General features: G+C 42.3%; 1 protein-coding gene across 1 annotated transcript in view; it reads left to right on the top strand.

Annotated features, from left to right (window-relative positions):
* Nucleotides 1–14,359, top strand: part of PTCD3 (pentatricopeptide repeat domain 3) — an 86,696-nt gene that overhangs the window by 43,794 nt on the left and 28,543 nt on the right. Inside the window, exons 14-17 of the mRNA XM_073610980.1 lie at nucleotides 134–184; nucleotides 1,673–1,759; nucleotides 6,500–6,528; nucleotides 10,072–10,178. Coding sequence (XP_073467081.1) covers nucleotides 134–184; nucleotides 1,673–1,759; nucleotides 6,500–6,528; nucleotides 10,072–10,178 — 274 coding nt within the window. The remainder of the gene's footprint in view (nucleotides 1–133; nucleotides 185–1,672; nucleotides 1,760–6,499; nucleotides 6,529–10,071; nucleotides 10,179–14,359) is intronic.

Here is a 14,359-nt window from a genome sequence, read left to right as displayed (position 1 = left end):
ATCTGATTATTTTCAGCCCTACCAGGTAAAAAAAATGTTTACATATTAGAGATTTTCTATGCTCATTGCAGCCCATCTACTGATGATCATTTAAGTAGATGAAGACTTTGATATCACATTTTTCATTTTCTAGAGCCAAGTCTTGCAACATTCAGCCACTTGCTGGTGGTGTTTTATAAACCGGGTGAGTACATGTATTGTTTTGCTCTGTCTTGTCTTCTGTCCCCTAAGCTAACTTAGTCCTTGAATTGTGTTAGCAACATAATGTTAACATATTGATCCTGTAGCATAAAAGACAGAATAATGCAGGGGTGCCCAACCGCTGGCCAACTGGCCACATGTGGCCTGCAGTGCCCTCTGATGTGGCCCGCCTCCTCCTGATCTGGGATGATGGTGGTCGCTAAGACCAAATCGTGGTTTCCCGACCCACTATCCCAGAGCATCAGTGTGAAGAATGGAGCCGGCGGTATAGGAAGCATGCGGCTGAGAGCAGAGCAGCTAGTTATACCTGCCGGGGGAACAGCAGCAGCCAGCGAATATCTGCAGGAATTCTGAGGAAGAAGTGAAGATTGAGGTCAGTTTTTAATTGAAATCGAACAGCAATGGCAACAGCAAGGCATATCTGTTCTCTACACTGGTACTCTGGCTACACTGGGCTACTTTCAAGCTGATCTGCAGGTGCAATGCACCTGCGGGTTACCTGCACTGTGTTCTGTTTTTACCTGCGGGTTTGGTGCGCTTTTAGAAAGTGCACCACACCATCAAGTTATAATAGAATTCTATGGCAAAGTGTAGCTAACCAGCAGGAAAGCCACAGGTATACTGCACCTGCGGTGCAGGTAAACTCCAGCCTTGGGCCCCTTGATCAGTCCAACCGTATCCACTGGTTTGTTGTTCAGGCGGACCCAATCGGATCCTCCATTCACCTCTATGAAGCGGCAGATGTAAATACCCGCCTACCTCCAATCTGGTCAGCTAAAAAAATAAACAGAAGTGGATACGTCCCCTTCTGTCTGGGTGGCTAGGTTTGGAGGGCCCATAAAGTAGAACCTGCTGTGTCCCTGTCTGCTCTGCATATGCGGAGTGGACATGGACCTATCGTCTGCCTGCTCTGCTCATTGTGTCCCGCGACCAGTTACAAAGTCGCTTAAGTGGCCCTCACTCTTCAAAAGTTTGAGCACCCCTGGACTAAAATGGATCTTGATATTTTTTTTTTTTTTTCAATGTTTTATACTTTTTCTAAAATTATTTTTTCTACAACCTTTACTTTGCAAATATTAATAATGGTTGTTTTTATCATACCATAGTTTACTGGGCTTTTCTAGAAAAGTTGGGTGTTGCCTGCATGGTTGCTATCAACCTGTGTAAACTGGCTAATCCAAAGGGGCCCATCTGTGCTAGTAGAGAAAGAACTTTACCACCACTGGTTCGTTCAGCCTTTGTAATATCAACCTACTTGCTATTTTTGGATGTTTTACAACCCAGAAGGAAAAAGCAAGTGCTATGGAGCTTGCCATTCTGCTGCTGCAAGTGGTCAGTAAAAAGTGTGCAAAGATTCTATTTTATAAAACAGAGTGGAACACTTCATTGCACTAAAACAATGTGCACTTTAAAATGATGTAACAGAGTAAATGGATTTTAAATGATGTAATACAGTAAATCTGTTTGTTAGGTGATGCCGCGAACCAGGCTGAAGTTCTCGATGAGATTCTTCAAAATATCCAAGGAAAGTGCTTTACAGCCCAGGATCCAGACGATGGTAATTTTAAAATATTTTTTATTTTTTTATGACTCTATTGTAATTTCCTGAATCCTATATCATGGAGCAAGTGGGTCTGATCACTTCAGTCTCTGTTATGAGATGAAAGAAGTGAATGATGTTAGGACGACCACAACATACAGGGATATACAATGTAATACTGACATATTATTTCAACGGCCACTTACTTCACATTCGTTAGTCCGAAAATTTATGCAGGGGGGTAACGCGTCTTAATCCTCCGGTTAAGGCGACCCTAAACCCATGGGACTTGGTTCTGTCAGTTTTACAGAAACAGCCTTTTGAACCAATACATCAGATTCCTTTGGTCTTGTTGACAAGAAAGTTAATTTTTCTGGTAGCCATTTCTTCTGCTAGAAGAGTATCAGAATTAGCAGCCCTTTCCTGTAAAGAGCCTTATTTGATTGTACACAAGGATAGAGTGGTACTACGCCCTCATCCTAGTTTTTTACCGAAGGTGGTTTCAGATTTCCATCTAAACCAAGATATTGTTCTACCTTCCTTTTTTCAAGATCCCTGTTCTTTGGAAGAAAGGTCACTACATTCTTTGGATGTAGTAAGAGCAGTCAAAGCCTATCTGGAAGCAACTGCTCAGATTCGCAAAACTGATGTTTTGTTGGTGTTGCCAGAAGGTCCCAATAGAGGACAGGCAGCGTCAAAAGCTACCATTTCTAAATGAATTCGACAATTGATTATTCAAGCTTACGGTTTGAAACAGAAAATTCCACCTTTTCAAATCAAGGCACATTCCACAAGGGCTATTAGTGCTTCTTGGGCGGTGCATCACCGGGCCTCTATGGCTCAAATCTGCAAGGCCGCAACCTGGTCTTCAGTCAATACATTCACCAGATTCTATCAGGTGGATGTGAGAAGGCATGAGGATATTGCCTTTGGGCGTAGTGTGCTGCAGGCAGCGGTACAGGGTCCTCAAGTCTGATTACACCCTACGTTGTGTGGTCCCCTCCCCTCAAATAACATTGCTCTGGGACGTCCCATCAGTAATTACTGAGGCTCTGGGTCCCGTGATGTACGAGAAAGAAAATAGGATTTTTATAACAGCTTACCTGTAAAATCCTTTTCTTTTGAGGTACATCACGGGACACAGAGGTCCCGCCCCTCTTCTAATACACTTATATTGCTTTGCTACAAAACTGAGGTATCCCCAATAAGGGGAGGGGTTATATAGGGGGTTGAACTTCCTGTCTAGGGTGTGACCAGTGTCCAATCACCTAGTGATACCCTATATAACCCATCAGTGATTACTGAGGCTCTGTGTCCCGTGATGTACGTCAAAAGAAAAGGATTTTACAGGTAAGCTGTTATAAAAATCGTATTATTTCCACATTAACCACTTCAATACCGGGCCAATTCTGACACTTTGCTCCTACATGTAAAAATCATCATTTTTTTGCTAGAAAATTACATAGAACCCCCAAACATTATATATGTTTTTTTTAGCAAAGACCCTAGAGAATACAATGGCAGTTGTTGCAACTTTGTATCTCACACAGTATTTGCGCAGGAATTTTTCGAATGCGTTTTTTTGGGGGGAAAAAAACTGTTTTTGTGTTTAAAAAAAAAACAAAACCGTAAAGTTAGCCCAATGTTTTTGCAATTTGTGAAAGATGAAGTTACGCCGAGTAAATAGATACCTAACATGTCACGCTTCAAAATTGCACACGCTCGTGGAATGGCGCCAATGTTCGGTACTTAAAAATCCCCATAGACGATGCTTGAAATTTTTTTACTGGTTACATGTTTTGTTACAGAGGAGGTCTAGGGCCAAAATTATTGCTCTCGCTCCAACGTTCGCGGCGATACCTCACATGTATGGTTTGAACAATGTTTTCATATGTGGGCGGGACTTGCGTATGCGTTCGCTTCTGCGTGCGAGCACACGGGGACAGCGGCGCTTTAAAAAATTTTTATTTTTTTTATTTTTAGTTATTTTATTTTTTTTTTTTTTTATTTTGACACTTTTTTGAAAAAAAAAAAAAAATTGATCACTTTTATTCCTATTACAAGGAATGTAAACATCCCTTGTAATAGCAATATGACATGTCAGGTGCTCTTAATAGTGAGATATGGGGTCAATAAGACCCCATATCTCACCACTAGTCTGGGAAGCCTGAAATAAAAAAAAATAAATAAAACGATCGCCGCTTCCCAGCCGAAGCGGCGCCGTTTCTTTGAATGGAGAGGCCGGGCGTGACGTCATAACATTGCGCCCGGCCTCTGACGATCATAGAGACTCCGGGGACCATCTGGTCCGCCGGAAATCTCTATGATCTACATCCGGCGCCGGCGGATCCACTCTCTGCCTCACCGATTGTAACGGTGAGTCGGAGCAAGCACCGGAGGGCGGTGGGAGGGGGGGGACGTCCCCTCTCGCCTCCCATAGGAACGATCAAGCGGCGGAACGGCCGTTATGATCATTCCTGTGGTGTAGAGATTCGCCGGCTGAAACCGGCAATATCTGAATGATGTCTGTAACTACAGGCATCATTCAGATATACCTGCTCAAAGCCCAGGACATCATATGACGTCCGTGGTATTGAAGTGATTAAACCTCATTTGCCATATAGTTGCCCACCCCATTAAGTTGTTGAGATCTACTTGCAAGGTTTTCACATCCTGCGGAGAAGTTATTGCTCTGCTTAGCGCTCTCTCTCTCTCTCTCTCTCAATAAAGGTGTATTTTATGCTGCATGGCCATATACCTGTATTTATGTGCATGTAGCATATAGTGCCTTGAAATTTTCCACATTTTGTCTTGTTACAACCAAAAACATAAATGTGTTTTTATGTGATAGACCAACACAAAGTGGCACATAATTGTGAAGTGGAAGGAAAATGATAAATGGTTTTCAAACATTTTTATAAATATGTGAAAAGTGTGGCGTGCATTTGTATTCAGCCCCCCTTGGTCTGATACCCCTAACTAAAATCTAGTGGAACCAATTGCCTTCAGAAGTCATCTAATTAGTAAATGGGGTCCACCTGTGTGTAATTTAATCTTGGTATAAAAACAGCTGTTCTGTAAAGCCCTCAGAGGTTTGTTAGAGAACCTTAGTGAACAAACCACATCATGAAGGCCAAGGAACACACCAGACAGGTCAGGGATAAAGTTGTGGAGAAGTTTAAGGCAGGGTTAGGTTATAAAAAAAATATCCCAAGCTTTGAACATGGAGCACTGTTCAATCCATCATCTGAAAATGGAAAGAGTATGGCACAACAGCAAACCTACCAACACATGGCTGTCCACCTAAACTGAAAGGCCGGGCAAGGAGAGCATTAATCAGAGAAGTAGCCAAGAAGCCCAAGGTAACTCTGGAGGAGCTGAAGAGATCCTGAGCTCAGGTGGGAGAATCTGTCTACATGACAACTATTAGCCGTGCACTCCACAAATCTGGCCCTTATGGAAGAGTGTCAGGAAGAAAGCCATTGTTGCTCTCCTGTCCCACCGGGTGGCCCGAGCAATCAGCCGACGCGTCCGCTGGCTGGTCAGACAGCCAAACGAAGCCAGGATTGGCTTTAATAGTCTCTCTGCTACAGTCACCTGGAAGCGATGACCTGTCATCGCTTCCGGGTTACTGGGATGCAAACTGCGCCATTTTTAAGAACTCGAAAGCATTCCAAAATGCCAATCTTGGTGTTTTGAATGCTTTTAAGTGCAGAGGGGGGATGTCGGGTCTTTTTTGACCCCAGATCCCTCCATAAAGAGTATCTGTTGCATGTCGATTGCTGTCACAAGGATGTTTACATTCCTAGTGACAGCAATAGAATTGATAAAAATAAAAAAAAATGTAATAAATTCCCCATTGTTTGCATGCAAAGGCGACCCCATGTGTCTGTCCTGCACGCACGCAAACAGCGATCATCCCACACATGTGAGGTATTAATGCAAATGTCAGATCATGGGCAGTAATTCTAGCACCAGACCTTCTGTGTAAATCTAAAGTGGTAACCTTTAAACTTTTAAAGAGTAGCCTACGGATAGTCGTTTGCTGCCGCACGGCCGTGCGCAATTTTAAAGCGTAACATGTTTGGTATCTATTTACTTGGCGTAACAGCAAAAAAAGAAGATTGTTATATGTAAACAAAAAGTGCCAAAAGAAGCCTGGTTATGCTGATTGCCCATATGCCTCAATGTATATGCATGTGGTAGAATTTGAAGATTTTATACACCACAGATGGGGCTCCTGGACTCTGGAAATACAGGCGTATTTTTATGCTACGTGGCCAAATGCTTTTATTTGTGCATTTTATCTAGTTTCAAATCCTATTAGACGTTTTTGAATAGAAGAACTTTTATCCTGGTGTTTTGGCTTTATGAATTGAGCCCTATGTCTTCAAAGTAAAGCAACCTACTAGTATGGTGGTCACTGGTAGAATCAAAGATGGGCTATAGAAAAAAAAATGTGTATATATTAGGGGTCACCCGATTATAGGAGCTGCTGATTATTAGGGGCCGATATTTACATTTTGCAAAGAATCTGTATTGGTCAGAAACCTCCTCCCCCCCCCCCCCCCCCCCCGTCTCTGCGCGGTGCTCGCTGCAGTCTCTGACGATCTCTGTCAGCGGTATGGCGGACAGAGATCCGCCCCCCAGTATTTATATTAAAATACTTATTTATTAATATATATATATTCTCTTTTTTTTGTACTGAGTTTAGAATTAAAAGGTTTTATTTATTTATTTAATTTTTTTTTTTTTCAGTGAAATTCTTTGCAGAGGCGATAAAAGTGGTAAGTATATCAGTCAAAGTGATCCCTGTAAATGATGCTTTGGTTTACTCCAAAATTCTTTTTTTTTTTTTTTTTAATTAAATGTAAGTTTATTGAACAATAAAAAAAAGTTTAGTGTACATAGTAAACACCAAAAATAACAATACAATTCTCGAGATGTACAAATAAATTCGTGTACAGTATTATAACCCATGTCTTGTCGCATTTTTCCCATGGTATACATACAAAAGCTAATTATTCGTATCTTACTGAATTGGCCGGTCCTCGCTACAGTGACTCTGCATGTGTGGTGTGGGGGAGCGCTGGTCTCCGAAGCACCCCATTGTCTTATTTTTCTCATGTGCAAATGTCAGGTGACTGAGCCCATTTGTCCCATATTTGGTCGTATTTGAGAGGGCAACCTCTATGTAGGTAAACCAGTTTTTTATAGGGTAATGTGTTGTTGACTTCCGCCATCCAGAGTGTGAACTCTGGAGGATTAGGCCTCATCCAAACTCTAGCAATTACTTTTCGTGCAGAAAAAAGTGTTTCATGTACAAATACCTTTTTGAATTTACTTATCTCCGGGTCTGGTAGGATTCCTAGAAGGCAGAGCTTAGGCTGCAGTGTTACAGGAGAGCCCATGGTTACTCCAAAATTCTTGAACGGTAGTCTTACTGTAGATCTTTGAGGTTGTAGAAACAGGAAATTTCCTGCTATTTTTTTGGGGGGATTTTAAGAATTGATTTTTTTTGGGGTACCACTCAGGCACAGTTAACACTTACAGATGTCCCCTCTAAGAGAGCCAATTTTACACTTTTGAAGTCCAGGTCTAGTTAAAAAATTTATAGTCTCATGGAAAAAAAAACAGTGCTGGGATGTCTAGTACTTTGTACAGTGTTAATAATGAATGAAAGTGCCTACAGTATTTTTTTTTTTTTTTTTCAAAAACCTTTCTTGATATTAGTGATATGTGTGATTCCTTAGAGCAGGGTTGTCAAATTCAATTTCCTCATGGGCAGCATCAACATTATGGGGGTGCTGCAGCTGCAGGGAGAAGTGCAGGATCTGGCAGAGGAGTTCTGTCCTCCTCTCTGCTGCTGAGACATGGTTAATTCAGAGACAAAGGGGAGTGCCGCAGCTGCGAGAGCAATGTGGGGGCCACATGAAATGGCCTGGCAGGCCAGTTTCAGTCCGTGGGCCTTGTGCTTGAGGCCTGTTCACACTGCACCGATGCGGGAACCCTGCAAATTCACTGTGGGTTCCCGCATCGCATGTCTCCCGGCGGCAGTTCACACTGCGCTATGCGAACTGCTGGGAGTGTCAATTAAAAGTTAATGACCCCACCAGATCAGTTCACATATCGCAGTGCGATCTGCAGATTCAGACAAAATCGTATTGCAAGGGTGTAAACACCCATGCGATCCGATTCTGCTGCGGACCAAAAAAGGGTCCTGTGTGAGTCTGGTCAGAATGCAATGCGAATTCAACAATACTATCTGTATGGCTGAATTTGCATCGCACGGACATCACATGCGATCTCGCACCACACAGCAGTGTGAACCGGCCCTGACACATGTTTTTTAGAATTACTTTTTTTTTTTCTACTGTATTCATTTCTTTTAGGCTGAACTCTAGTCAAACCGCTAAGTACACAGATGAAATACATTTAAGGGATATTTTGCCTGCCAAATGATCTCTGTTCCTGTCCATCCAGTCCTGACATATAAGCCCTTACGTACTTTTCACCATTACTTGTAGCACTTGCACTTTATACTGGCTGCCCCTTGGCATTCTCTGATTATGATTAAGGATATTATGTATGTTATGTCAATTTAGTCACTACCTAGAGCGCAACATCACATATTGATTTTGATTTTATTAATTGGGTTTTTGGTTGACCCGTTCGTTGTTGCTGCAACTAGGACTTTATTCCTGCTATCTTAGGCAGCGCTGGAATATTTCTTCTTTCAGAGGAAAATACTTGATGATAGCTGTTTACAAACAAAACCATGTGATCATCATTTCATAATTGACACTATAGCCTGAAGCAGTAAGCACTAGTCATTGCAAGATGCAACCCAGATTACGTTCCCTCTGCCCAGGTTATCATACATAGGAATGTTGTTGTAATATCACAGATGTAAGCTTAATTTGCGGTATAAGCCAGGAAGCTCAGACCTCTGCAGTGTATAAATGTGCTTTTACGATACAAAAATACTGTACATACAATATTAGGAATACAATACAAGCCTGACACCTATAACAAGCAAGATGCCTAGCAAATCAGCAGCAACTATGGTCTGTAAACAGTAGAAATACGATTAAAAGTTACTTAAAGCAGAGCTCCACCCAAAAGGGATGCTCCACTTGTTTTCTTCCTCCCCCCCCCCCCCCCCCCTCAACTGCCCCTCCTCCTTCCCCTGCTACTTTTGTCATCATCAAAGTTGGTGTTGTAAATGGTGCCTTTCTATCTTCATGACTCTGGTTATCGGCTGGTAGTTAAAGTGGGGTTCCACCCAAAAAAAAAAAACTACATGAAAAATCCTAAAAAAAATACAAAAAAACATTTGGATATTTTTTTTTTTTTTTTACTCACCTCTAAATGCCTGTTGCTAGGGGGTCCCTCGTAGTCTGCCTCTTTCAGTCCCTGGGCTGGTGACACCACTTCCGTCTCAGCACAGGAAGGGCTCAGCTCTGCTCCCTCCCTCCTGTCAATCATCTGGGACCCATTACAGGTCCCAGGTGACTGAGTGGCCAATCACTGCGCTCCACGCCGCTCGCGCATGCGCAGTGGGTGCCAGGCTGTGAAGCCACAGCCCAGGGCCCACAGTTGCAATGCCGGCACCGCCGAACGGAGGGGGAGACGAGCGGGGCTTCGATCCGCCGCATCGCTGGACCCAGGGACAGGTACGTGTCCAATTAAAAGTCAGCAGCTGCAGTATTTGTAGCTGCTGACTTTTATTTATTTTATTTATTTTTTGATTGGCCCTCCTCTTTAAGATCCATACTGCCTGATGTCCAACCCAGATGGTCTGTCCTCCTGTGGATGTTGCAGACGACTAAACTGTGCATGTGCTTGCTGTGCAGTGTGGCTTGTAAAGAAGAAAACTGGTATAAAAATGACTAGCGAAGGGCCATCAGCATGTTGGGTGCATTGTGTAGGGGGCAGAGAACATTTACCAGATTCAGTAAGAGCAAGTCCAAAAAAGTTCTGACATCTAGTAATTACTCCAAAAGTTATGGCGTGCAAAACCACTTCGTAAATGAGTAATGTATGAGCAGGCGCACTGCCTAGTCCTAATTAAGTTCAGATCGGCTGTAGGTCTTCACGTATATGAGTATTGTATAGCAAAACATGCCAATTGCAAAGAGTTGGGAAAGCAAGCCTTGACTCAAGATGCCAATCTGCACAAGCCTCCAGAGGTCTGGTATGACCACTTTAACTCTGGCTATTGAAACTCTGGTTTTGCTTCAGATGAAACTTTGCAATGTGGAAGAAAGAAATTGTAAGTTACATAAGAGAATCTGGGTCTTTTCTTACCAGAGTTTTTCTTCTTTCAGTGCATGGACACAAAGGACATAGAATTGGCTTATAAATTGGATGCCGTGAAAAACACTGGAGACAACTGGAAACTTCTCGGAAATCGCACTTTGCTGACTTACTACTAGTGAGTTTCATGTTCCCCTCAAATATGCACTTTTCTAGCATTATGTCGTCATCCTCTACTCCCCATCTCCCACCATCATTCTAATGGGTAGATAATGTGGATATAAAAAGTCTACACACCTCTGGGAAAATGCCAGGTTTTTGAGATGTAAAAATGTCAAGCCAATTATTATCATCATTATCCATTATTATCACTTCACAATTCTTTCCTTCTTTACTGTGGCCTAGAATCTGTGCAATTCATTTCAAAACAAATTTAAATCAATAAAGAGGGAAAAACTAAAACTAAAAAGCTTACAATAACTTGTTGAAGCATCCTTTGATTTTATGACAACATTCAGTCTTTTAGGGTATGAGTCTATCAGCATGGCATATCTTGCCTTGGAAATCTTTGCCCACTCTTTCTTGCAATAGTGCTCCAATTCGATCAGTTGCAAGGTCATCTCCTGTGCACAGCACTCTTCAGGTCACCCAACAGATTTTCCATTGGATTCAGGTCCGGGTTCTGGCTGGGCCATTCCAAAGCTTTGATCCTCAGATGAACACATACTTCTAGTAGGCTGCCAAGAGGCCTACAGCAACATTAAAGGATAAGTTCCCCTTCTGAACATGTTACTTGTTACACCCGTATTTAGGGTAACCTATTCAGCAACCTCTTTTTCCTTGTGACAGCGAACGAGGGGTCCCCCCCCCCCCCCCAGCCGCTGTAAAAATTCGGATCTGTGAATTAAATAACTTACAAGTCCCTTCTGACACTGCGACAGACGGCTTGTAGTTCTCAATGGGCTGCAGGCGTGCTGAGGGGAACCCTTGTTACATAGTAGGTGAAGTTGAAAAAAGACTCAAGTCCAACCTATGTGTGTGATTTTATGTCAGTATTACATTGTATATCCCTGTATGTTGCAGTCGTTCAGGTGCTTATCTAATAGTTTTTTCAAATTATCGATGCTCCCCGCTGAAACCACTGTCTGTGGCATGGAATTCTACATCCTAACCGCTTTTACAGTAAAGAACCCTCTACGCTTTTTTTCTGCTTGTAGTCCACTGACACTACTTCCAACATTTTCCAACCCTTGTAGTCCTCTGACACTTCTTAACCACTTCAGCCCCGGAAGACCAATGGACAAGGTTCTGGTATTATTTAAAGATTCTTTAGACAAATGCCTGGAGACCTTATTTAACCACTTCAGCCCTGGAAGATTTGGCTGCTCAATGACCAGGCCATATTTTGCAATTCAGCACTGTGTCCCTTTAACTGAAGATTGTGCGGTTGTGCAACGCTGTACCCAAACAATTGACATCTTTTTTCCCCACAAATAGAGCTTTCTTTTGGTGATATTTGATCATCTCTGTGTTTTTTTTTTTTTTTTTTTGTTTTTTTGCGCTATAAACAAAAAAGAGCGACAATTTTGAAAAAAACCCAATATTTTTTACTATAATAAATATCCCCTTTTTTTTAAAAACACATTTTTTTTTTCCTCAGTTTAGGCAGATATATATACTTCTACATATTTTTGGTAATAAAAATTGCAATAAGCATATATTGATTGGTTTGCGCAAAAGTTATATTTGCTACAAAATAAGGGATAGATTTATGGCATTATTATTTGTTCTACTAGTAATGGCGGCGACCTGCGATTTTTTTTTTTTTTTTTTTTTTTTTTTTTTTTTTTTTTTTTTTGGGATTGGCAACATTATGGCAGACACATCGGACACTTTTGACACATTTTTGAAACCATTGACAATTATGCAGCGATCGGTGCTATAAAAATGCACTGATTGCTGTGTAAATGTCACTGGCAGGGAAGGGGTGGCGATCAAGGGGTTAACTGTGTTCCCTGACTGTGTGTTCTAACTGTGGGGGGAGGGGACTGACTATAGGAGATGACAGATCATGGTTCCTAGCTGTTAGGAACTCACAATCTGCCTCTCCTCTCCTCGCAGAACAGGGATTTGTGTGTTTATATATACACACACACACACGTCCCTGTTCTGCCTCTCGTGCTTGCGATTCTGCGCAGCCGGGCACCTCTGTACCTGCTATCCCGCTTAAACAGCTACGACGGTTCACGGGATCGCGCCGACCTGCCGCAGTATAATGACGGCGGCTCGTCGGCAAGTGGTTAAACAGAAAACACGCACGGGCAAGAAAGCTGGAGGAAAAATCTGCAGGGGTACGATGTACCCACAACACACTGATCACAAGTGCGATACTTTGCAGGCTCCTGTAGAAAGAAAATAATAAATGCACATTTTACCTGCAAATTAATGTGCATTTATTATTTTTTTAGTTAAAGTGGTTGTAAACTCTGTTACACCACTTGTACCTACAGCTAAGCCTATAATAAGATTTACCTGTAGGTAATGTGAACATCTCCTAAACTTGCACAATTTAGAGTGCGTGCAGCTGATGACATTGTCGCATGTGCTCTGAAGGTCTGGCTTACAGTGCCGGACCTTTGGAGCCCATTCCAGAAACGGTGGCTCCGGGGTGCATGCGCGGGAGTGACGTCATTGCGGCTTCGGGCACTCCGTGCCGGAGCCTGCGAACCTGGAAGAAACACCCGGGGAAGATGTCAGCCATCTCAGCGGTTAGCGGGTGCTGCTGGAAGGGCTTTGTTCTAAGGCAAGTATTTCATAATGTGCTGGTATGCGATGCATACTAGCATATTATGTCGTTGTCTTACATCAGTGCCCATCAGCGCAGCCTCATCAGTACCCAATAAGGGTCTCCAATTGCATTCTAATCATACAAAATTATGTGAGCAGACTGCAGTTCCTCTTTAAGAACCTGTTTGCATCGGGCTGATTTGGCAGCAATGGCATCATCTGAATTGGTGCGACGCCGACTTTGTGGCGCTGCAGTGATTCCCAAAAGTACTTCCTGTATTACTTTTGGTGACTTTGGGTGCGATTTTTGTATAGAATTCTGAGCATGAACCCGCACAAATGTCTGTCAAATCGCCCCCTGAAGTCGGACTGCATTGCCAGTTTGAAATCGTGCGAGTTCAGCTGATCCCACACGATTTCTAACCTGCATCAGTGTGAACCTGGGCTTAATGTAGTCAGCAGGATGGGTAATAAACTACAGACTAATCTATGATCAGAAATGACACTTTTCTCCATGTCAGAAGGCAGCATTAGCCATACAGGTAGCTATGAAAGGTTACTACATATATACAAGCAAACACTAAGGGCACTTTCACACTGGGGTGTGGGGGGGCGTCGGCGATAAAGCGGCACTTTACCGTCGTTTTTGCAGCGCTTTTGCTTTTAATACCCTCTAGCGGTCAAAAAAGGGTTAAAAGCGCCCGCAAACAGTTTTAAATATCAGTCAATTTTGGCACAAAACCTTAAGATCTCTGTTAAAAAGCTAAAGATGAAGCGGAATTTCACCTTTCCCAATGACCCAAAGCATACCTCCAAATCAACAAAAGCATGGCGTCACCAGAAGATCAAAGTTTTTATAATTACACAGCCAGAGCCCAGACCTAAATCCAATTGAAAAAATAAGAATTGGTGGAAAATTGTTTCACTAAAGGAGAAATGAGGTCTGTCTTTGAAGTAAGAGAGTGAACCCAAGGACAACATTCTGAAGGTACCCACAGACCTAAATGTTCTAAGTATACAATGTTTCTGTAGAACAGTCATGCAGGAGCTGGATCTATGGTTGGTCAATAGTTGGGCAGCTTGGCATCTGTAGTGATGCAATTGACAAGGCTGTTTTACCATATTGGCACTTGTAGGATCGAGCCTAGGGCAGCAACAGCTTCAGAAACACCAAGCCTCAAAATATACCAATTATGATAACATTTTTCTTGTGTTTTCCCCTTTTGTCTACATCCAGACATACAGTGTATCTGGAAAGTATTCACAGCACTTCACTTTTTTCACATTTTATGTTACAGCCTTATTCCAAAATGGATTAAATTCATTATCTTCCTGAAAAATCTACAAACAATACCATATAATGACAACGTGAAAGAAGTTTGTTTGAAATCTTTGCAAATTTATTAAAAATGGAAAAAATCACATGTGCTTAAGTATTCACAGCCTTTGCCATGACGCTAAAAATTGAGCTCAGGTGCATCCTGTTTCCACTGATCATCCTTGAGATGTTTCTACAACATAACTGGAGTCCACCTGTGGTAAATTCAGTTGATTGGACATGATTTGGAAAGG

This window comes from Aquarana catesbeiana, linkage group LG01 (genome assembly GCF_042186555.1).
Source record: "Aquarana catesbeiana isolate 2022-GZ linkage group LG01, ASM4218655v1, whole genome shotgun sequence".
Taxonomy (NCBI): Eukaryota; Metazoa; Chordata; class Amphibia; order Anura; family Ranidae; genus Aquarana; species Aquarana catesbeiana.
This window is presented reverse-complemented; position numbering and strand designations above follow the sequence as displayed.